Genomic DNA, 23,790 nt, shown 5'->3' with positions numbered 1-23,790 from the left:
TTCGCCATTTAAAATGGAGCCTAACACACATGCATACTCACAGATGTTTTTGGTGTAGCAGCCATATTAAAACCAACTAAAGTTTACCAGCATGATTCCTACAGGAAAGTGGCCCTGCAAATCCTGTGGCATATCCTCCAGGACTTCCTATTCCTGCAGGATATATATTCTGCAGGATTTCAATAAAACAATGTGCACGCTTCCATGGGGCAGAAGTCCTTGTGGGGAACCATAAGTGGCTCGTTTCAGCTCATTTCATCTTGTTCTTCAATACCATGTCTTGTTTTGAGGTGCTTTGAATGATTTCATGTCAATGCTAATATGGCTATCCAACAACTGTAACGATGTATTTGAGAGACAACAAGTGCTCATTGTGCAAATGTATGCATGTTTTCAACAAACATTGAAAATGAAATATAGCTTACATGCTGTCAACAATCTAAGACAACCCCGTCTGTTTTGCCCCATAGTTGCGCATGTGTCGGTTTTGTTGCTAAACAACCAACAGTCTATGCAGATGTTGAAGCATGGTGGCTTGAAAAAACTCCCTATAAAGGCAGGAACCTAGAGAGGAACCACATTCATAATTATCTGAACTATATTTCTATCCATTCATCATTGTGTACACTATTCATGGTGCGTTCAATAGATGGAAAACAAAGGATTTGGGAAAGCAGGATACTAGCTACAACTACAGTTATTTATCCCAGTAGCCTACATTATGAACAGAAACCACGTGATACGCTTCTGATCACGAAAAGGTCACTAATTACCATAGCCATAAAGTCAGAAGGTCTGCCTACTCGACCAATCAGATGAGGGGATTTGATGACGCGTAAGCAGGTTTCTGGTTCGCGGGCAACAACCAATCAGATGAGGGAGTGTGATGACGCGTATGCCGACCGGCATGCAGGGGCAGACGAGAGACATGCATTTGTTTTGTCTAGTGATCCATCAATGATTTGGTTATTTATTAGCCATAATAAAACCAACATTTCTAAATGCAAATCGGATGTCTTATTCAAACTCCGCTTGCAGGCTTATCATGATGTTTGCCCTTAACACTTATTTTTCTTAAAACTGCATTGCTGGTTAAGTAAAAAATAGATAAGTGGGAAAAAAAGTTAAAGAGCAGCAGTAAAATGACAATAGCGAGGCTATATACAGGGGGTACCGTTACAGATTCAATTTGCGGGGGCACCGGTTAGTCGAGGTAATTGAGGTAATATGTACATGTAGGTAGAGTTAAAGTGACTATCCACAGATAATAAACAGAGAGTAGGAGCCACGTAAAAGAGGGGGGGCAATGCAAATATTCTTGGTTGCCATTTGACTAGCTGTTCAGGAGTCTTATGGCTTGGGGTAGAAGCTGTTAACAAGACTTTTAGACCTAGACTTGGTACTCCGGTACCGCTTGCCGTGCGGTAGCAGAGAGAACAGTCCATGACCAGGGTGGCTGGAGTCTTTGACAATTTTTAGGGCCTTACTCTGACACCACCTGGTATAGAGGTCCTGGATGGCAGGAAGCTTGGCCCCAGTGATGTACTGGGTCGTACGGTCGGAGGTCGAGCAGTTGCCATACCAGGCAGTGATGCAACCAGTCAGGATGCTCTCGATGGTGTAGCTATATGTGTCTCCTAACACCTGTGTGTAAACGGAAGCCAAAAGTGTTGTCACTGAAAAATACTGTCGGCTGCAACTGTGATAAAATCGATTAAACCAGTGTACAGTAAGTATGTATTTTGCATTTATGGAATACTTTTGTTTGTGGTATGAAAGTAGAGGGATTTATGTTTCTAGAACAATACCCCAATTGAGAACTGACTCACATTTAGATGGAGGATTTGGATATTTTGGCTTCCAAAGCCAATTCACCTTTAAACAGAACATGTAGGGCCTTGGACTATAAGGAGTAACGTTAGGCTCCTTTAGTGGATTTTTGGGCTAGGACTCTCCTACTGTATCTTTACTTCACTAAGGCCACATTCTCCCAAATCAAAAGTGTCAAATGGATACAGAATAAAAGGCATCTCCATAGACAATGTGTTATGTATGAAATAATGTGATACCATTATATAGCATTTATCCTAGGCAGGTATGTTGCTACTAGAGCAGTGGTACTAATTCAAGTACCGTGCCTGCGCATCAATGCACTTCGCTTGATTTTGAATAACGAATTCAAAAGGCTGTGTTCGAGGCCATCAAAAAACGTTTTTTATCAGTTAAAAAAATTAAATACCATTTAACCTTTATTGTGAATGACTGGCTGACCGACCTATGTAAAAGTCAACAAATGTTGAGAAACCATCAGTCTCAACACCGGAACTGACAAATTCAGGGTGTTTCTTTACCAGGAAAAGGGTGTTTTACAGAAACCCCATGAATTGCAGTCTGCAATTACACAACATTGAGTCAACGAACAGTTATTTATAATCGTTATTTATGATCCAAGGTGATTCTCGACTCGCCTTTAAAATCAGCTGCAATGTCGAAGGGGCCCAAAGACCGTACAAGATGAAGTTGTGACAAAATGTGAAATTCGCACTCCGACCTGTGAAAGGCAGCAATACGGAACACAGCGTCTAGTCTGCCGCAAACTCATAAGAAGAAAGAAGTCATGAAAACGTTATCAATGCTTGAAGTATAATTCCTACCATGCAATGGACACCGAAATTTGGGTGAAAATTCGACTTTATTTGCTTGATATTGAGTATATCACGTTGATAGCTCTACCCCAAAATGGACCTGCTGCTGCAAATTGACAATTTCGATAGCACCATGGAGGATTGGGCTACATACATCGAGAGACTTGAGCAGTATTGGCTTGCTAACGATGTAGAAGGTGAAAGGAAAGTAGGGGTACTTCTGGGTGTAATGGGAGCTAAGACATATAACTTGCTATGTACCCTTACAGCACCGACAAAGCCAGAAGAGAAGACCTTCAAAGAGATTGTAAATGCGTTACAGACTCATCTAAATCCAAAGCCGCTGGTCATAGCCGAACGTTTCCGATTTCACAAACGGAATCAGCAAAAGACAGAGTCAATACCGGAGTACATTGCGGAGCTCCGCCAGCTCTCGCAGTATTGTCAGTTCGGACAGGGATTGTCGGATGCGCTCAGAGACAGGCTTGTATTCGGGTTACACAACGAGAGCACACAGAAACGGCTCTTATCAGAAATAGATCTGACATTGGCGCGCGCATTGGACATAGCCATATCAATGGAAACTGCCGCAAAAGATGCAGGAGAGTTACAGAGGAAAAATACAGTGGAATGCACAGTGAACAAGTTTAACACCCGACGTCAAGCGAAATCACAGGCATGCTTTCGGTGTGGTAAAAAGGCACATGACCCTGTCGATTGCTGGTTTAAAGACAAAGACTGTAGACAATGTAACAAAAGAGGACACATACAGAAAATGTGCAAATCGAAGCAGAGTGAAAAAAAGTCACCCAAAACAGGAAAGAGAGACGAAAACGTGCATCAGGTTACTGAAACTGATTCAAATGACTCTGATGAAGAAGACATGTCATGTCTTGACCTTTTCTCTCTTAAAGAGACAGATCGCAAAATAATCTGTGTGACACCTGAGGTAGAGGGGGTGGCACTAAAATGCACAATGTTTGACAGCAAGGACAGCAGTTTACATACAGATAGACAATTGCGTCAGAAAACGTTGGAGAAAGGGAAGGAAATGGCCACAATCTCTGATGATGATGGTGGTGTTGATGATGATGATGACGATTATGATTATAAGGATGATAATGGTGATGATGATAATAATGGTAATGATCATTATGTTGCTAGTGACAGTAGTGATAAAGATGGTGATGATGATGTCTGTGGCAACAGTTCAAAACCCAGAAACAAGTCCTACCACTGCTTAGACTGTGGTAAGAGTTTTACCCGAGTCTATCATTTAAAGAGACACAAGCAAACACATAACAAAGAAAAATCTCACCAATGCTCTGATTGTGGTAAAAGCTTCACCCGACCGGAACATTTGAAAAAACACCAGCGAAGCCATATGACTGACAAATCATACCATTGCACTAACTGTGATGAGTGTTTCTCTAAAGCAGCACAACTAAGAAGTCACATGAAAGTGCATGCCGGGGAAAAGCCTCACCTCTGCACCGACTGTGGGAAACTATTCCAGTCGTTCCTCGCATTTGAAAGACACCAGCAGAAACATGCTGGAAAGATGCTTCACCAATGCTCAGACTGTGGTAAAGTTTTTACCAGAGCCTATCACTTGAGAAGACACCAGTATACACATAAAGAGAAGTCTAATCACTGCTCCGATTGTGGTAAGAGCTTCACTCGTCCGGAAAATCTAAAAAGACACCAGCGGAAACACAAGGAAAAGACACGTTACCACTGCTCTATGTGTGAGGAGAAGTTCTCTACACAGGCAATGTTAAATAGTCACCTGCAGGTACATGTTGGAGAGCTACCTCACCATTGCTCTGACTGTTCGAAGGCGTTCTCAGACAAAAGGCAATTTGAGATCCACCAGAATAGACATCAGCGAAAAACTGTAAAAGAGAGGTCTTACCTTTGCAGTGACTGTGGAATGACTTTCAGCAAGCCAAGCGCATTAAAGCTGCACCAGAGATCTCACACAGGAGAAAAACCATACAGCTGCTCAGAGTGCGGAAAGAGTTTTGCCCAGTCCACCACACTCCGGATCCACCTCCAGTGGCACGCTGGGGAGAGGGCCAGCTACTCCTGCCCTGTCTGTGGGAAGACTTTCTCTCGAGCTGACAGTGTGAGGAGACACCAGATGGTTCACACAGGAGAGAGACCTCATGAGTGCCACTGCTGTGGAAAACGCTGCTTCCGACGGAGTGCTCTGATTATACATATGAGAAGTCACACTGGAGAGAAACCATACATTTGTTCAGAGTGTGGGAAGAGGTTCTCCCAAGATGGCGACCGGAAACGACACCAGATAAGACACCACCCTGACCTCTGACCTGAAGAGGACAGCAGGCACAGGAAGGCTTCAGTAGAGGCACACCGATCCCAAATCCACCCTCAGCCCCAACCTACCTAGCTCCCCTATACCAGGGGGTGGCAAACTCATTCCTGGAGGGTCTAGTGGTTTTTACTATTTCCCATATTATGGCTAAAATCTGCTAGCTAGCTAACCAACAATTGTAATGATATATTTGAGAGACAAGTGCTCATTGTGCAAATATATTTGTTTTCAATAAACATTGGAGATGAAATATAGCTTACATGTTGTCAACAATCTAAGCCAACCCCGTTTGTTTTGCCCCATAGTTGCGCACTCGTCTGTTTTGTTGCTAAACAACCAACCCCTCTATGCAGATGTTGAAGCACGGTTGCTTGGAAAAACTCCCTAGAAAGGCAGGAACCTCGGAAGAAACCTACAGAGGAACCACATTCATACATTTCTTCATAACTCTTTATTTCTATCCATTCATCATTGTGTACTGTATTCATGGTGCATTTAATAGATGGAAAACAAAAAAAGATTTGGCAAAGCAGGATACTAGCTACAACTACAGTTATTTATCCCAGTAGCCTACATTATGCACAGAAACCACGTGATACGCTTCTGATCACTGAAAAGGTCACTAGTTAGCCACAAAGTCAGAAGGTCTGCCTACTTGACCAATCAGATGAATGTTGAACGTGTATGCTGGCTTACGGTTCGCGGGCAACGACCAATCAGATGAGGGAGTGTGATGTCGCGTATGCTGACCGGAATGCAGGGGCAGACGAGAGACATGCATTTGTTTTGTCTAGTGATCCATCAATGATTTGGTTATTTATTAGCCATAATAAAACCTACATTTCTAAATGCAAATCGGATGTCTTATTCAAACTCCGCTTGCAGGCTTATCATGATGTTTGCCCTTACTCATAGTTACTTGTCTTAACCCTACATATGAGGACACCAAGGTCCGGACCTCAAATGTTTTCGAAAAACAAAAAAACACAGTTATAATGAAAATAAACTACAATATAAACTGCATGCTACAGTCCTACTGCAGTATAACTTTAGTTGAACTTCAATTGAACTGCACACTGAGTTGATTGAAGACAGCATATTGCAGTTCATTTAATTGTTTTACTAAGTATGCGTGTCAAATTACTGTTGAGTTAGAATAGTAGAATACACAAGGGGCAGTTTCAAAACTTAGTTGTGCATCAGAAATGTTCCTCTTGTTATATGTCACTCATTGAAAGTCACTCAATTATCCCATGTCAGTAAAAAAATGAAAGATTGGTCATTTAGTCTAGCCAGCTATCTGAATTACCAACCGGACCTCCAGGGGGCTCTGTTGATTTTTTTGTCACTCACTCAGATATCATATTAACATGGCATAAATCATGGAAAAATGTGTAGAATTGCAGGAACTTAACTTTAGAACTGAAAGAAATTCTCTCCACCCCTGTTGGAAGAAGAAAATTGACGACTTAAAAATGTAGATCTATCTATCTATCTATTGTTTACTCCAATATCTCTATTGTTCTTAAAATTGCATGTAAACAAAGAAATGTAGACTTTGATTTTTTTTTTTATCACAAAATCCACAAGTAATCCTCAAGTAAAGCGTACACAATTAAATTGGCTAATTTAAGATACATTTCAACCACATTACGTTATTTGGCACTTGGGCACTTACTATGGTCATTTATTTATTTAACATCTTGATATGAGATTTTTTTTTTATTAAGTTGAACTCTTTATGATAAAATTTTAAAATGAGTTGAAATAAAAGTTGTACTATTCAAAATGTACTCAATTGGTAGAATGTTCCGCTCACTCTGTCCTACCAGTTTTTAGATGTCCACTGTGAAACATTTAAACCAAAGGCAAATGTATTTATGCTGTGGAACATGAGCCTTCATATCCAGCAATAGGCTTTGCAGATGTGAAGACAGGTCCGTCATGCACTGTTCATTTTGAAGATGATAAGTGAGGTCTGTGATCTCTTTATGATGGCCTGCACATTGACCCACAACACCTTCTTAGAGGTCCTCTTCTGTCCTCTTCCAGATGGACCTCGGTATGGACAGAAATCTTCTTCATCACCATGCTGCTCAGATGTGGAGATGTTTAGAAAATGCAGCATTTGCCACGAACCATAACGCCTCGATCACACCTACAGCGATTTGCGCAAATTGGTACGCAGCATCATCTGGATATGTGTGCAACAAAATATCAACATTCACCTTCTGCTACCATTTCTGTCAAGCCGTCTACTCATACAGTTTGACGCATACATTCGATAAGTCCAACGTATGCACCACACAGAACTCACTACAACGCAATCCTGCAAGGCAAACGCAGCGTTCAATTGGAAATTAATGTACTTCTGGTGTACCAAAATGCAAAGAAGCTGTCGGTGTGACCGAGGCGTAAGCTGGCATATGCATCATCAAATTCCCTCATCTGATTGGTCGGGTAGGCAGGCTTTCTGAGCCGGCATCACACTCCCTCATCTAATTGGTCGAGTAGGCGGGCCCTCTGACTTTGACTGTGGTAACTAGTGACAACCAATAGAAAACCGCGAGAGAGGTAAAGCTGATGATGTTCATATGCTCAAAGCGTCCAGGCTACCGAAAATCCACAAGAAGAAGAAGCTGATGACGTCGCTCTGTTTACATCTTACCTCCATAGCTAGCTAGCATGTTTTTAAAGAGTAGATAGTTCCCTAGCTAATTTTGATGACAATATTTTTTTAGTAAGCTAACTACAAGTTTTCCTTTCCCGGTCCGAATCTTAGATCGACTAATTGAGAAAAGTTTAGATTTTATCACATGTTAAAAGGCAACACAGCCATAGCAGGACAGCTAACTAGCTAGCTGGTATTCTCCTAGCCCAGCTTGATCATGATTCAGTTCCATTACATTACACATAAGAAACATCGGATGAAGGCGTCTTCTGTATGGGGGAGTTTTGTTAAGAGCCACGAATCTCGGTTTGAATATTAACACGCATTAATTGCGGTACGGGTTTGGAAATGGCCATATCTCCATGTTACCGCGCGTGTTTACGGAAAACAGACGGAAGACAGAGTTGACTACCTGTGCTAATTAGCTATATGTGTCTCCTAACACCTGTGTGTAAACAGAAGACAGACGCCACAAGTGTTGTCACTGAAAAATACTGTTGGTTGCAACTGTGCCAAAACCGGTTAAACCAGAGTACAGCACAGGAGATTGGTGGTACCTTAAATTGGGGAGGACGTGCTCGTGGTAATGGCTGGAGAGGAATCAGTGGAATGGTATCCAGTACATCAAACACATTATTTGGTTCCATTCAATTTGCTCTGTTTCAGACATTATTATGCACCATCCTCCCCTCAACAGCCTCCACTGGTGTACAGTAAGTCTGTATTTTGCATTTATGGAATCATTTTGATGTGAAATGAAAGTAGAGGGATTTATGTTTATAGAACCATACCCCAATTGAGAATCTGTTCACATTTAGATGGAGGATTTGGCTGTTTTGGCTTCCAATCCATTTCGCATTTGAACAGAACATGTAGGTCCTTGGACAATAAAGAGTAACGTTAGACTCCTTTAGTCCTTTATTGGACTAGGACTCTCCTATCTTTACTTAACTGACGGCTAAATCCTCCCAAATCAAAAGTGTCAATTGGATACAGAAGAAAAGACATCTCCATAGACAATGTGTTATGTATGAAATAATGAGATACCATTATATAGCATTTATATTAGGGACTACTTAATTAATATGTTACGAGACAGTGATATTTATTCAAGTACTGCGCATGCGCGTCAATTTTCTGTGCTTGAATTTGAACAATTAAGTCATAGGCCTTGTTCCAGAGCATCAAAACCGCTATGTATCATGGGTACATTGTGAACGACTGACTGATCTACAAATAACATTGAGTAGTTATTTATGATTCAAGGTGATTTTTAGATTAGTCTGCCTCGACTCGCCTTTAAAATCGTCTGCACTGTCGAATGAGCCCAAAGATCGTTGTTGATGATTCGTTACTAGAGAAATGAGACCAAGTCAATACGCTGGACAGGGTGGAACAGTATTTAGTAAGACAGTTTATTCAGTGTGAAGATATCTGGCAAATCGTGCAGCACGGCCCCTTTCTGTCTGATTCTTATGGAATCGTCGGAGAAGAGGCCTCTAAACATGTTGTGCTGATTATATATGCAACAAGTAAAGTAGGTTGATCTTGTAGTCTGGCCTTCCGATTGGTCGATCTGGGTCGTGGGTAGTCCTGTCCGGGCCTGATGTCGACGTTCCATTGGCTCTTAACACAGTTCTTTGTCTTATAGTCTCAACCTTGAGCAGAATGCATGTGCGTTTGTTTTAACAGGGGCCTGTTCATGGGGGAGGGGAGTGTGTGTGGGTCTGTGGCTGTTATCTGATGAGAACAACATGTGTGGGGAAAAGAGGGGATGGGTGCCTGTTGTGTCAAGTATAGCTTGTGTTGAGAATTTTGTTATAACAAGTTTCCAGTATCTATTACAATTTCTTACATCGTACAAGATGAAGTTATGTAAACTCACCTTTTTTTGTAACAAAATGTGCAATTCACACTCCGACCTGTGAATGGCAGCAATACGCAACACAACGTCTCGTCTGCCGGAAACTCATAAGAAGAAAGAAGTCATGTAAACGTTATCTATGCTTGAAGTACAATTCCTACCGTGCAATGAACACCAAAATCGGGGAGAAAAATGGACTAAAACATACTTTATTTGCTTGATATTGAGGATATTACGTTGATAGCTCTACCCCAAAATGGACCTGCTGCTGCAAATTGACAATTTCGATAGCACCATGGAGGATTGGGCTACATACATCGAGAGACTTGAGCAGTATTGCCTTGCTAACGATGTAGAAGGTGAAAGGAAAGTAGGGGTACTTCTGGGTATAATGGGAGCTAAGACATATAACTTGCTATGTACCCTTACAGCACCGACAAAGCCAGAAGAGAAGACCTTCAAAGAGATTGTAAATGCGTTACAGACTCATCTAAATCCAAAGCCGCTGGTCATAGCCGAACGTTTCCGATTTCACAAACGGAATCAGCAAAAGACAGAGTCAATACCGGAGTACATTGCGGAGCTCCGCCAGCTCTCGCAGTATTGTCAGTTCGGACAGGGATTGTCGGATGCGCTCAGAGACAGGCTTGTATTCGGGTTACACAACGAGAGCACACAGAAACGGCTCTTATCAGAAATAGATCTGACATTGGCGCGCGCATTGGACATAGCCATATCAATGGAAACTGCCGCAAAAGATGCAGGAGAGTTACAGAGGAAAAATACAGTGGAATGCACAGTGAACAAGTTTAACACCCGACGTCAAGCGAAATCACAGGCATGCTTTCGGTGTGGTAAAAAGGCACATGACCCTGTCGATTGCTGGTTTAAAGACAAAGACTGTAGACAATGTAACAAAAGAGGACACATACAGAAAATGTGCAAATCGAAGCAGAGTGAAAAAAAGTCACCCAAAACAGGAAAGAGAGATGGAAAAGTGCATCAGGTTACTGAAACTGATTCAAATGACTCTGATGAAGAAGACATGTCATGTCTTGACCTTTTCTCTCTTAAAGAGACAGATCGCAAAATAATCTGTGTGACACCTGAGGTAGAGGGGGTGGCACTAAATTGCACAATGTTTGACAGCAAGGACAGCAGTTTACATACAGATAGACAATTGCGTCAGAAAACGTTGGAGAAAGGGAAGGAAATGGCCACAATCTCTGATGATGATGGTGGTGTTGATGATGATGACGATTATGATTATGATTATAACGGTGATGATGGTGATGACGATTATGATTATGATTATAACGGTGATGATGGTGATGACGATTATGATGATGATGATAATAATGGTAATGATCATTATGTTGCTAGTGACAGTAGTGATAAAGATGGTGATGATGATGTCTGTGACAACAGTTCAAAAACCAGAGACAAGCCCTACCACTGCTTAGACTGTGGTAAGAGTTTTACCCGAGTCTATCATTTAAAGAGACACAAGCAAACACATAACAAAGAAAAATGTCATCACTGCTCTGATTGTGGTAAAAGTTTCACTCGACCGGAACATTTGAAAAAACACCAGCGAAGCCATATGACTGACAAATCATACCATTGCACTAACTGTGATGAGTGTTTCTCTAAAGCAGCACAACTAAGAAGTCACATGAAAGTGCATGCCGGGGAAAAGCCTCATCTCTGCACCGACTGTGGGAAACTATTCCAGTCCTTACACGCATTTGAAAGACACCAGCAGAAACATGCTGGAAAGATGCTTCACCAATGCTCAGACTGTGGTAAAGTTTTTACCAGAGCCTATCACTTGAGAAGACACCAGTATACACATAAAGAGAAGTCTAATCACTGCTCCGATTGTGGTAAGAGCTTCACTCGATTGGAACATCTAAAAAGACACCAGCGGAAACACAAAGAGAAGACACGTTACCACTGCTCTATGTGTGAGGAGAAGTTCTCTACACAGGCAATGTTAAATAGTCACCTGCAGGTACATGTTGGAGAGCTACCTCACCATTGCTCTGACTGTGGAAAGGCGTTCTCAGACAAAAGACAATTTGAGATCCACCAGAATAGACATCAGCGAAAAACTGTAAAAGAGAGGTCTTACCTTTGCAGTGACTGTGGAATGACTTTCAGCAAGCCAAGCGCATTTAAGGTGCACCAGAGATCTCACACAGGAGAAAAACCATACAGCTGCTCAGAGTGCGGGAAGAGTTTTGCTCAGTCCACCACACTCCGGATCCACCTCCAGTGGCACGCTGGGGAGAGGGCCAGCTACTCCTGCCCTGTCTGTGGGAAGACTTTCTCTCGCTCTAACAGCGTGAGGAGACACCAGATGGTTCACACAGGAGAGAGACCTCATGAGTGCCCCTGCTGTGGAAAACGCTGCTTTCGACGGAGTGCTCTGATCATACATATGAGGATTCACACTGGAGAGAAACCATACATTTGTTCTGAGTGTGGGAAGAGATTCTCCCAAGATGGCGACCGGAAACGACACCAGATAAGACACCACCCTGACCTCTGACCTGAAGAGAACAGCAGGCACAGGCAGGTTTCAGTAGAGGCACACCGATCCCAAATCCACCCTCAGCCACTACCTTCTGAGCTCTTACCCCCTAGCCCCTATACCAGGGGGTGGCAAACTCATTCCTGGAGGGTCTAGTGGTTTTTATTATTTCCTTTCCATTTGTGTCCAATTAACACCTAGACAACCAGGTGAGGGGAGTTCCTAATCAAGTACAAGGGAGGAGCGACAACCGGCAGACACTCGACCCACCAGATATTGAGTTGACATCCCTGCCCTATACCCTCCATCCCCTAGCTCATACACCTAGCTCCTAACCTCTAGCTCCTACTCCCTAGCTCCTACCCCCTTGCTAGCCCCTGCCCTCTAGTGAAAATCTGGTTTAAAGAACAGCTGAAATGTGAACCATTTTATGTCAGGTTGTTTGTTTTGTTTGCTTTTCCATTTCCTCCTTTAATTATACATTGCTATTTGAGATCTGCTGTACTGTGTTCAGAGAACAGTCCTGTAGTTCCCTTTCTGTTAGACTCACACTTGCTGCTTTCCAAATAACATTTGACAAATGTTTGAGCCACAGGGTAATACATGTTTGTAGACCACTGTTATTAGTTTGTGTTTTTACAGTCACTTTGATTCAAGTTTAACAACCAGTAATACATTCATCAGTCCTTGTTTATGTCATTGTAAACCAGAAGGTGATAGTTGGGGTGTGCTGAGTTAGCAGAGACTAGGGTTACACACAGTCTCTCCAATGTATGTATTTATATTGTATGTTTGTGTGTATTATTATGTGTGTGTGTAATCTGTATTGTTTATTCAGTCAGCTCCAGTCTCCCAGCATAGACCAGAGACAGACATTTCCCTCTGAGGCCGTTATTCAATTTCTCTGTCTCTCTCTGTCTGTGTGTGTGTGGAATTTTTTCACTTGGATCTCAAAGTGCTTTATGTTCATTCCTTATTTTATAATTCACAATTTTCTTCATAATTCAATATTTCTATCCATTTTGTACAGTTTGCATGGTGCATTAAACTGACCCATAACAAAGGATTAACAGTTAAGGCTACTACAGTCATTTATCTCAGTAGGCTACATTATGGAGAAGGCTGTGATTGCTGCCTGCAATTCAGAGCGTTCCTGCTTGTGGCCATTCCTGTATCTGCAGGTACTCGTCTTTATACTTCTATTGGTCCATGTTTAAATTAGGACTCCGGTACACATATGGGAGGCGGGGGCTACACAGCTAACTTAGTAGGCGGCGGCAATACAGTTTATAGGATGTAGTCCGCCATAAAAATACCAAAAAAAGGACGACACTGCTAGCTAGCTAAAACACCGGTAGAAAGTGTCCTTCGCCCCTGTCTACTGAGCACTGCCTTCCTGCAGTTCTGTTAATGTTACGTTTGGGGCTTCTGTGTCTGTTTTGTTCATTACATCACCTCCTCACAGCTTTAAAAAATAGAGGGGTTAGGTGGCTGTTATATCTGTTACATCTGGCATCCAACGCATCAACAGATTACACGTTAATTTTAAGATAAAACGTTGCACATTAATTATACTACAATGATGGCATAGCCTAAACGAAAAACTCTGATAATACTTGTAATTCCATTTGACCCACATTTTAATCGCATAGACAAATAAGGGAAATGGAGAATATCAAAAGTGTCACTTAAACACAAGCAGGAACCAATGGGACGCTCAAGGGGGGGCGATCAATGTATGAATGTCCACATACTGGAATACACAGAATTGCGGACCGCAATCACACACTACTGATGGATTCGATTATCTGTCCCGGGTTACCCCGGAGGTTGCACCTGGTGAAAAGTGATAGCATTCTTTTTGGAACCGGGCTGCCACCGGGGTGGTGCCCCGTTCAAAGCTCACTGCGCAGTTGGCTCAAAACAAAACTGACGTAGCCTGAGCTAGATTAATAAGGACATGGAGTAAGGAGTTGGATTCTGTTTTCACATACAAAGGAGATTGCTTTTGATACAAACGCTTTATCTGCCTTCCCAATGAAAACTAGTTTGACAATTCGAACATATATTTTATGGAAAAAATATGTTGTATGTTTCTAGACGATGCAACAGTCTGCCTTGTAGACAACATGACCGAGCGCTGCAGATCACTGATCCATTTGAGAATGGCGCTCCCCGGCACCGCTTTTGCCCATTGACCTGTGCACTGCGGCTCAGGTTATTATAACATAAACCACGTGATAAGCGTACGATGACGTCACACGGTTGACGTTTGCATACTTCCGTAGCTAACAAGCACGTTTGCGAAGACTATAGTTTACTTTGTAATTTCGTTAATCATATTTCTTGTTGAGTTAACTGACTACCGATATTTTTTTCTTTCACTTTCCGAATATAAAATTGACTGGTTGCAGTAAAGAGTTGTCGGTTATATCACGAGTCCAGGACAACACAGCAGCATCGGGACTCTTAGCTTTCCTTCACTGTGGGCCAAATCTAGCCAAATCATCAAAAGCGTTTAATGGATACAGTAAACAACGCTTCTACATATACAATGTTTGAGGACAGTTTACATATAGACAGACAACTGCGTCAGAGAACGTTGGAGAAAGTGAAGAAAATGGCCCCAATCTCTGATAATTATGATTATGATGGTGATGATTGTGATGGTTGTGACAACAGTTCTAAAACCAGAGACAAGCCCTACCACTGCTTTGTGGTAAGAGTTTTACTTGTGTCAATAATTTAAAAAGACACAAGAAAACATAAAGAAAAATCTCACCAATGCTCTGATTGTGGTAAAAGCTTCACCCGACCAGAACATTTGAAAAAACACTAGCGAAGCCATATGACTGACAAATCATAGCATTGCACTAACTGTGATGAGTGTTTCTCTAAAGCAGCACAACTAAGTCATATGAAAGTGCGGAAACACTTAGTGGTTTTTATTATTACCTTTCCATTTGTGTCCAATTAACACCTAGACAACCAGGTGAGGGGAGTTCCTAATCAAGCAAAGGGAGTAGCGAAAACCCGCAGATACTCGGGTGTCCAGACATTGAGTTTGACTCAATGGCTACATTTGACTCATCGCATACTGCTGCTACTGTTTATTATCTATCCTGTTGCCTAGTCATTTTATTCCTACCTGTATGTACATATCTACCTTAATGATCTCAAACCTGCACATCGACTCGGTACTGGTACCCCCGTGTGTGTGTATATCATTTGTATTTTTAATTTTCAAAATTTTTCTTCTGTCTATTTTTCTCTGCATTGTTGGGAAGGTTCCATAAGTAAGCATTTCCCTGTTAGTCTACACCTGTTGTTTACGACAATGCACCCCTGCTCTATACCCTCTACCCCCTTGCTCCTACCCCCTAGCACCTAATCCCTAACTCCTATCCCCTATCCTGTAGTGAAAATCTGAGAGTTTAACAATGGGTGAACAATTGTCAGGTTGTTTGTTTTTCCATTTCCTTCTTTAATTATACATTGCTATTTGAGATGTGCTGTACTGTGTTCAGAGAACAGTCCTGTAGTTTTCCCTTTCTGTTAGACTCACACTTGCTGCTTTAAGTAACATATGACAAATGTTTGAGCCACAGGGTAATACATGTTTGTGGACCACTGTGTTATTAGTTTGTGTTTCACAGTCACTTTGATTCAAGTTTAACAACCAGTAATACATTCATCAGTCCTTGTTTATGTCATTGTAAACCAGAAGGTGATAGTTGGGGTGTGCTGAGTTAGCAGAGACTAGGATTACACACAGTCCTATGTTTATGTATTCACAGTACATTCAGAAAATATTCAGCCCACTTCACTTTTTCCAAATTTTGTTACAGCCTTATTCTAAAATGGATTAAATTGTTTTTCCCACCTTATCAATCTACACACAATACTCCATAATGACAAAACAAAAACAGTTTAGAAATTTTTGCAAATGTATTAAATATAAAAATCTGAAATATCATATTTACATAAGTATTCAGATCTTTTATTCAGTACTTTGTTGAAGCACCTTTGGCAGCAATTACAGCCTCAAGTGTTCTTAGGTATGACAATACAAGCTTGGCACACCTGTATTTGGGGAATTTCTCCCATTCTTCTCTGCAGATCCTCTCAAGCTCTGTCAGGTTGGATGGGGAGCCAGGATCAAGGGAAAGATGAATGGCGCAAAGTACAGAGATCCTTGATGAAAACCTGCTCCAGAGTGCTCAGGACCTCAGACTGGGGCAAAGGTTCACCTTCCAGGACAATGACCCTGAGCACACAGCCAAGACAATGCAAGAGTGGCTTCGGGACAAGTCTCTGAATGTCCTTGAGTGGCACAGCCAGAGAATGGACTTGAACCCGATCGAACATCTCTGATCTGTGCCTCGATACAATCCTGTCTCGGAGCTCTACGGGCAATTCCTTCAACCTCATGGCTTGGTTTTTGCTCTGACATGCGCTGTCAACTGTGGGACATTATATAGACAGGTGTGTGCCTTTCCAAATCATGTCCAATCAATTGCATTTACCACAGGTGGACTCCAATCAAGTTGAAGAAACGTATCAAGGATGATCAATGGAACAGGATGCACCTGAGTTCAATTTAGAGTCTAATTGCAAAGGGACTGAATACTAATGTAAATAAGGAATTTGTGTTTTCTTAAAAAGTTCTTAAAAACTGTTTTCACTTCATCATTATGGGGTTTTGTGTGTAGATTGATGAGGATTTTTCTTTTATTGACTCCATTGTAGAATAAGGCTGTAATGTAACAACATGTGGAAAAAGTGAATACTTTCCTGAATGCACTGTATATTGTATGTTTGTGTGTGTGGTAGAAGGTCAATGTAGAGAAACCTCAGTAATCCGACTGAAACTGTATTGTGAACTGTGCTTAATAAACAGTCAATAGTACATACTATTAGAATAAAAATAGCCTAATGCACATGTAACAGACAATAATACTACACAGAAACACAAGGGGGTTTGTGATTTCATTTTTATTATAAAACATTAATTGCCCAATAGTTTAAAGAGGGCTAGGAAAACAGATCCACAATCAGCTAGTTATACAGTACAATACAACAGCATTCAAATGCAAATAAGCTAATTTGATCATCATATGAGGACACATTTTTCTGAGTAGCATTCACTGCTTACAAAGGACACGTCCAGTGTGGGAACCTAAACTTATTAACTATGTTGAAAACCAGTCCCTGCTTCTATGTATGTAGCTATTTACAACTTACATACAGACACTAAAGCCAGTTGAGAACAATAGGCTTTATTCACATTGCACACAGAAGTGACAGACCACTCTGGCCAGACAATAGCCTAGTGTCAAATGATAACATCAACTTTAAAACATCTTTACAATAAGCCTATATAATACTGATGAAATAGTAATATGCAAATACAAGAGTTTATAAAAACGCTACACAATGGATAGGCTACACAACAAGTAGGTCCCACTGGGCACAGACATCGTTCAATGTCTAGTTTTGATTTACATATGGTTGATTTGTCAACTAACGTGAATTTAACTTGAGATCAACCAAAAATGTAACCATGTCATTGGATTTAGGTTACAAGTTGGGTAAAAAATACGAAATTCCCTTAGTTGATGATCACTGTTTCAATGTTTTGGTCGTTAGCTGCGCTCTCGGGGGGAATGGTTTCATTGGCAACATTTTTGTTTTTATTTTCTGGTCGCCAGACCCCTATACAACGGTGTAGCCTACAACACACAGAAATATATGTTCGAAAAAAATACACTGATTTCAAACTGAGGAAGTTAACGTTTGGTGAAGTCGGCATGCATAACAGACAATCAAACCAAATGAAAAAAGTATCCTGATATTGTCTAGCGTCTAGCCTACACATAATTTCCCTTATCAAAGCCTCCGTTCTAAGTGACCACAATAAAGATAACGTATGTGATGGACATCAAACAGGAATGGTGGACATTAACTTGTCTGTCCGGCTCCTGTGGCAAGTGTGGATGTGCGCAAAACTCTCTTCTCATCGCCTACACATAATGTCTCTTGTCGAAGTCTCCGTTGGCCGAGATGGTCTTGGTGGGGGCATAATTGATGGGATAGGCACTCTTGGCCCCCTGGGGACAAGAACAGCACAGCAGGGTTCCCCCCAGAAGGAGCAGGGCTGTGGCGGCCCAGCCGATATAGATGGCCGCTCCTATCTCCCTCTTCTTGGACGAGGACACATCTGGGTTGTAAAAGTCTACTATGATGTTATTGGCCATCCAACAGAGGGGAACCAACACCAATAGACCGCTGATTATGTAGACCACCCCACCGGCGTGCACCACTTTTGCTTTCACCAATTCGGTCTTGATACAGTTAGTGCACTGCGCCCCGGCAATAGTCACCACCAGACCCGCCACCCCAAGAACCGCCGCGATCACCGTGAGGGCGCGCGCTGTCTGCAGGTCATGGCTGAGCGCCAACACCGAGTCGTGCATCTTGCACTGCATCTGGCCGGTGCTTTGCACCACGCATGACATCCAGAGCCCGTCCCAAGTGGTCTGCGCGACTACGATATTCATATCGATGAACGCCGTCACCTTCCACATGGGCAGCCCACACGCGATCATGACCAGGAGCGAGCCCAGTAGGCACAACCCCATCCCCAGGAACTCCAGACAAGCAGAGAGCATGGTGAGCCTTTTTCTTCTTCAAATACAAAGAGGTGATTGAATAAAAATGTAATTTAATATCCACTAGAATATCAGAAAAATCTCTTCTCCTATTCGCTGTAGAAATGTTAGGCTTGTAATATATTATATGTTAGGAGATTAACCAGTTTAGTAAGGTATATAGGCTGTCTAGCAGGACAGGATCTATGTACATCGCTGTCTGAATCCACTCTGTGCAGGATGGGGTGCGGGGTTTGTCATTTGTGGGACGGCTATTCGTACGCCACAGTTCAGATAAACAGTGACACTTATATGTCAAAACAAAGTGGACAGACTTTAAGCCAACCGGCGGCAAGGGCAATCTCCGCTTCAGCCAATGAGCAGGCAGAAGTTGCATCCAGAGAGACAAGAGTTTCATGAGGAGAGAGCGAGAGAGGGAGATGGTGAGTGTGTGGCAGTAACAGAAAAATAAACCCAACATATGTGCAGGTTGCCCCATGATTGACCAGGCTCTATATGAACTACAGTCTACCTTCATTGTATTACAGAAATTAGTATTGAATGCAGGTAAACTAAGTACAGTTGAAGTCGGAAGTTTACATACACCTTAGCCAAATACATTTAAACTCAGTTTTTTACAATTCTTGACATTTAATCCTAGTAAGAGTTCCCTGTTTTAGGTCAGTTAGGATCACCACTTTATTTTAAGAATGTGAAATGTCCGAATAATAGTAGAGAGAATGATTTATTTCAGCTTTAATTTCTTTCATCACATTCCCAGTGAGTCGGAAGTTTACACACACTCAATTAGTATGTGGTAGCATTGCCTTTAAAATGTTTAACTTTGGTCAAACGTTTCAGTTAGCTTCCCACAATAAGTTGGGGGAATTTTGTCAAGTTTGTAGGCCTCCTTGCTCGCACACGCTTTTTCAGTTCTGCCCACAAATTTTCTATGGGATTGAGGTCAGGGCTTTGTGATGGCCACTCCAATACCTTGACTTTGTTGTCCTTTTGCCACAACTTTGGAAGTATGCTTGGGGTCATTGTGCATTTGGAAGACCCATTTGCGACCAAGCTTTAATTGGGATAGGGGGCAGCATTTTCACGTTCGGATGAAAAGCGTGCCCAGAGTAAACTGCCTGCTACTCAGGCCCAGAAGCTAATATATGCACATTATTAGTAGATTTGGATAGAAAACACTCTGAAGTTTCTAAAACTGTTTGAATTTTTATTTTTTATTTATTTATCCATTATTTTACCAGGTAAGTTGACTGAGAACACGTTCTCATTTGCAGCAACGACCTGGGGAATAGTTACAAGGGAGAGGAGGGGGATGAATGAGCCAATTGAGAATGATGTCTGTGAGTATAACATAACTCATATGGCAGGCGAAAACCTGAGAAAAATCCAACCAGGAAGTGGGAAATCTTAGGTTTATAGTTTTCAAGTCATTGCCTTTCGAATATACAGTGTCTATGGGGTCATATTGCACTTCCTAAGGCTTCCACTAGATGTCAACAGTCTTTAGAACCTTGTTTCAGGCTTCTACTATGAAGGGGGAGTGAATAAGAGCTGTTTGACTACGGGGTCTGGCAGAATGCCATGAGCTAAGTCTCGCGCGCGAGCTGCGTTCCTTTTCATTTCTAAAGACAAAGGAATTGTCCGGGTTGAAACATTATTGAAGATTTATGATAAAAACATCCTAAAGATTGATTCTATACATCGTTTGACATGTTTCTACGAACTGTAATATAACTTTTTTGACTTTTCGTCTGGACTTTCGTCTGGACTTGCCCGCCTTGTGAATTTTGATTGGTGAACTAAACGCGGTAATAAAAAGGAGGTATTTGGACATAAAGATGAACTTTATCGAACAAAACAAACATTTATTGTGGAACTGGGATTCCTGCGAGTGCATTCCGATGAAGATCATCAAAGGTAAGTGAATATTTATAACGCTAATTATGACTTTTACTGACTCCACAACATGGCGGGTATCTGTATGGCTTGTTTTTGTGGCATAGCGCTGTACTCAGATTATTGCATGGTGTGCTTTTTCCGTGAAGCTTTTTTGAAATCTGACACAGCAGTTGCATTAAGGAGAAGTATATATATTTAATTCTATGCATAACACTTGTATCTTTTATCAAAGTTTATGATGAGTATTTCTGTAAATTGATGTGGCTCTCTGCAAATTCACCAGATGTTTTTGAGGCACAACATTACTGAACATAACTCGCCAATGTAAACTGAGATTTTTGGATATAAATATGTACTTTATCGAACAAAACATAAATGTATTGTATAACATGAAGTCCTATGAGTGGCATCTGATGAAGATCATCAAATGTTAGTGATTCATTTTATCTCTATTTCTGCTTTTTGTGACTCCTCTCTTTGGCTGGAAAATGGCTGTATGTTTTTCTGTGACTAGGCACTGACCTAACATAATCGAATGGTGTGCTTTCGCTGTAAAGCCTTTTTGAAATCTGACACGATAGGTAGATTAACAAGAAGTTAAGCTTTAATCTGCCATTTCAGCGGATGTTGTCTAGGCTAGCCTTAAGAATTAACTTCCTGACTGATGTCTTGAGATGTTGCTTCAATATATCCACATAATTTTCTTCCAAATGGTGCCATCTATTTTGTGAAGTGCACCAGTCTCTCCTGTAGCAAAGTACCTCCACAACATGATGCTGTACCCCCGTGCTTCACGGTTGGGATCGTGTTCTTCGGCTTGTAAGCCTCCAACTTTTTCTTCCAAACATAACGATGGTCATTATGGCCAAACAGTTCTATTTTTGTTTCATCAGACCAGAGGACATTTCTCCAAAAAGTACGAACTTTGTCCCCATGTGCAGTTGCAAACCGTAGTCTGGCTTTTTTATGGCGGTTTTGGAGCAGTGGCTTCTTCCTTGCTGAGCGGCCTTTCAGGTTATGTCGATATAGGACTCATTTTACTGTGGATATTGTTACGACTGTTTGGAGGATTGACGGACCAAAATGCAGCAGTAGGGAAATAGGCCATCTCTTTATTAGAAAAAACTATGATGGCAACACGAAAAACCAAAACACTTTCAAAAATACAAAACAAGAAAACGACGTTGACGTAACCTGAACATAAACTTACATAACTAAACGTAAACTCACGGACAGGAAACAGACGACATCAAAATAAACGAACAGCCAAACAGTCCCGTATGGTACATACATTTGACGACACAGGAGACAAACGTATCACATAGACAACTACTCACAACAAATGAAAGCCTATGGCTACCCTAAATAAGGCTCCCAATCAGAGACAACCGAAATCAGCTGTCTCTAATTGGGAACTCATTCAGGTAACCATAGACTCTCCTAGACAACTAAACATACATAGACAACGCTAGACACATGTACTCAACACAAACCCATATACTACACCAACAACCCCTTTACCATAGAAACACCCAAAACCAACAAAACACAAACATTCCCCATGTCACACCCTGACCTAACTAAAATAATAAAGAAAACAAAGAATACTAAGGCCAGGGCGTGACAGATATAGATACTTTTGTACCTGTTTCCTCCAGCATCTTCACAAGGTCCTTTGCTGTTGTTCTGGGATTGATTTGCACTTCTCACACCAAAGTATGTTCATCTCTAGGAGACAGAACGCGTCTTCTTCCTGGGCGGTATTTACATTTACATTTAAGTCATTTAGCAGACGCTCTTATCCAGAGCGACTTACAAATTGGTGCATTCACCTAATGACATCCAGTGGAACAGCCACTTTACAATAGTGCATCTAGATCTTTTAAGGGGGGGGGGGGGGGGGGGGGGCAGAAGGATTGCTTTATCCTATCCTAGGTATTCCTTGAAGAGGTGGGGTTTCAGGTGTCTCCGGAAGGTGGTGATTGACTCCGCTGTCCTGGCGTCGTGAGGGAGTTTGTTCCACCATTGGGGTGCCAGAGCAGCGAACAGTTTTGACTGGGCTGAGCGGGAACTGTACTTCCTCAGTGGTAGGGAGGCGAGCAGGCCAGAGGTGGATGAACGCAGTGCCCTGGTTTGGGTGTAGGGCCTGATCAGAGCCTGAAGGTACTGAGGTGCCGTTCCCCTCACAGCTCCGTAGGCAAGCACCATGGTCTTGTAGCGGATGCGAGCTTCAACTGGAAGCCAGTGGAGAGAGCGGAGGAGCGGGGTGACGTGAGAGAACTTGGGAAGGTTGAACACCAGACGGGCTGCGGAGTTCTGGATGAGTTGTAGGGGTTTAATGGCACAGGCAGGGAGCCCAGCCAACAGCGAGTTGCAGTAATCCAGACGGGAGATGACAAGTGCCTGGATTAGGACCTGCGCCGCTTCCTGTGTGAGGCAGGGTCGTACTCTGCGGATGTTGTAGAGCATGAACCTACAGGAACGGGCCACCGCCTTGATGTTGGTGGAGAACAACAGGGTGTTGTCCAGGATCACGCCAAGGTTCTTAGCGCTCTGGGAGGAGGACACAATGGAGTTGTCAACCGTGATGGCGAGATCATGGAACGGACAGTCCTTCCCCGGGAGGAAGAGCAGCTCCGTCTTGCCGAGGTTCAGCTTGAGGTGGTGATCCGTCATCCACACTGATATGTCTGCCAGACATGCAGAGATGCGATTCGCCACCTGGTCATCAGAAGGGGGAAAGGAGAAGATTAATTGTGTGTCGTCTGCATAGCAATGACGGCTGCGTGGTCCCATGGTGTTTATACTTGCATACTATTGTTTGTACAGATGAACGTGGTACCTTCAGGCATTTGGAAATTGCTCCCAAGGATGAACTAGACTTTTGGAGGTCTACAATTTTTTTTCTGAGGTCTTGGGTGATTTCTTTTGATTTTCCCATGATGTCAAGGTAAGAGGCACTGAGTTTGAAGGTAGGCTTTGAAATACATCCACAAGTACACCTCCAATTGACTCAAATTATGTCAATTAGCCTCAAATGATGTCAATTAGATCAGAAGCTTCCAAAGCCATGATACCATTATCTGGAATTTTCCAAGCTGTTTAAAGTCACAATCAACTTAGTGTATGTAAACTTCTGACCAACTGGAATTGTGATACAGTG

At 42.1% G+C, this 23,790-nt stretch overlaps 3 protein-coding genes across 3 annotated transcripts; 2 read left to right on the top strand and 1 right to left on the bottom strand.

Annotated features, from left to right (window-relative positions):
- Nucleotides 1-2,386: 2,386 nt before the first annotated feature.
- On the top strand, nucleotides 2,387-5,841 carry LOC129818095 (zinc finger protein 572-like). The gene has a single exon (XM_055873660.1). It carries the CDS (start codon nucleotides 2,740-2,742, stop codon nucleotides 4,978-4,980), a length of 2,241 nt encoding a protein of 746 aa, XP_055729635.1. The 5' UTR covers nucleotides 2,387-2,739; the 3' UTR covers nucleotides 4,981-5,841.
- Nucleotides 5,842-9,592: 3,751 nt separating this feature from the next.
- On the top strand, nucleotides 9,593-16,966 carry LOC129818094 (zinc finger protein 70-like). Its single transcript, XM_055873659.1, has one exon. The coding sequence runs from the start codon at nucleotides 9,778-9,780 to the stop codon at nucleotides 12,073-12,075; it is 2,298 nt and encodes a 765-aa protein (XP_055729634.1). The 5' UTR covers nucleotides 9,593-9,777; the 3' UTR covers nucleotides 12,076-16,966.
- Nucleotides 16,967-17,036: 70 nt separating this feature from the next.
- LOC129818096 (claudin-5-like) lies at nucleotides 17,037-18,971 on the bottom strand. The gene has a single exon (XM_055873661.1). It carries the CDS (start codon nucleotides 18,726-18,728, stop codon nucleotides 18,081-18,083), a length of 648 nt encoding a protein of 215 aa, XP_055729636.1. The 5' UTR covers nucleotides 18,729-18,971; the 3' UTR covers nucleotides 17,037-18,080.
- Nucleotides 18,972-23,790: the final 4,819 nt, after the last annotated feature.

The sequence above is a fragment of the Salvelinus fontinalis genome, chromosome 21 (genome assembly GCF_029448725.1).
Source record: "Salvelinus fontinalis isolate EN_2023a chromosome 21, ASM2944872v1, whole genome shotgun sequence".
In the NCBI taxonomy this organism is placed as follows: Eukaryota; Metazoa; Chordata; class Actinopteri; order Salmoniformes; family Salmonidae; genus Salvelinus; species Salvelinus fontinalis.
This window is presented reverse-complemented; position numbering and strand designations above follow the sequence as displayed.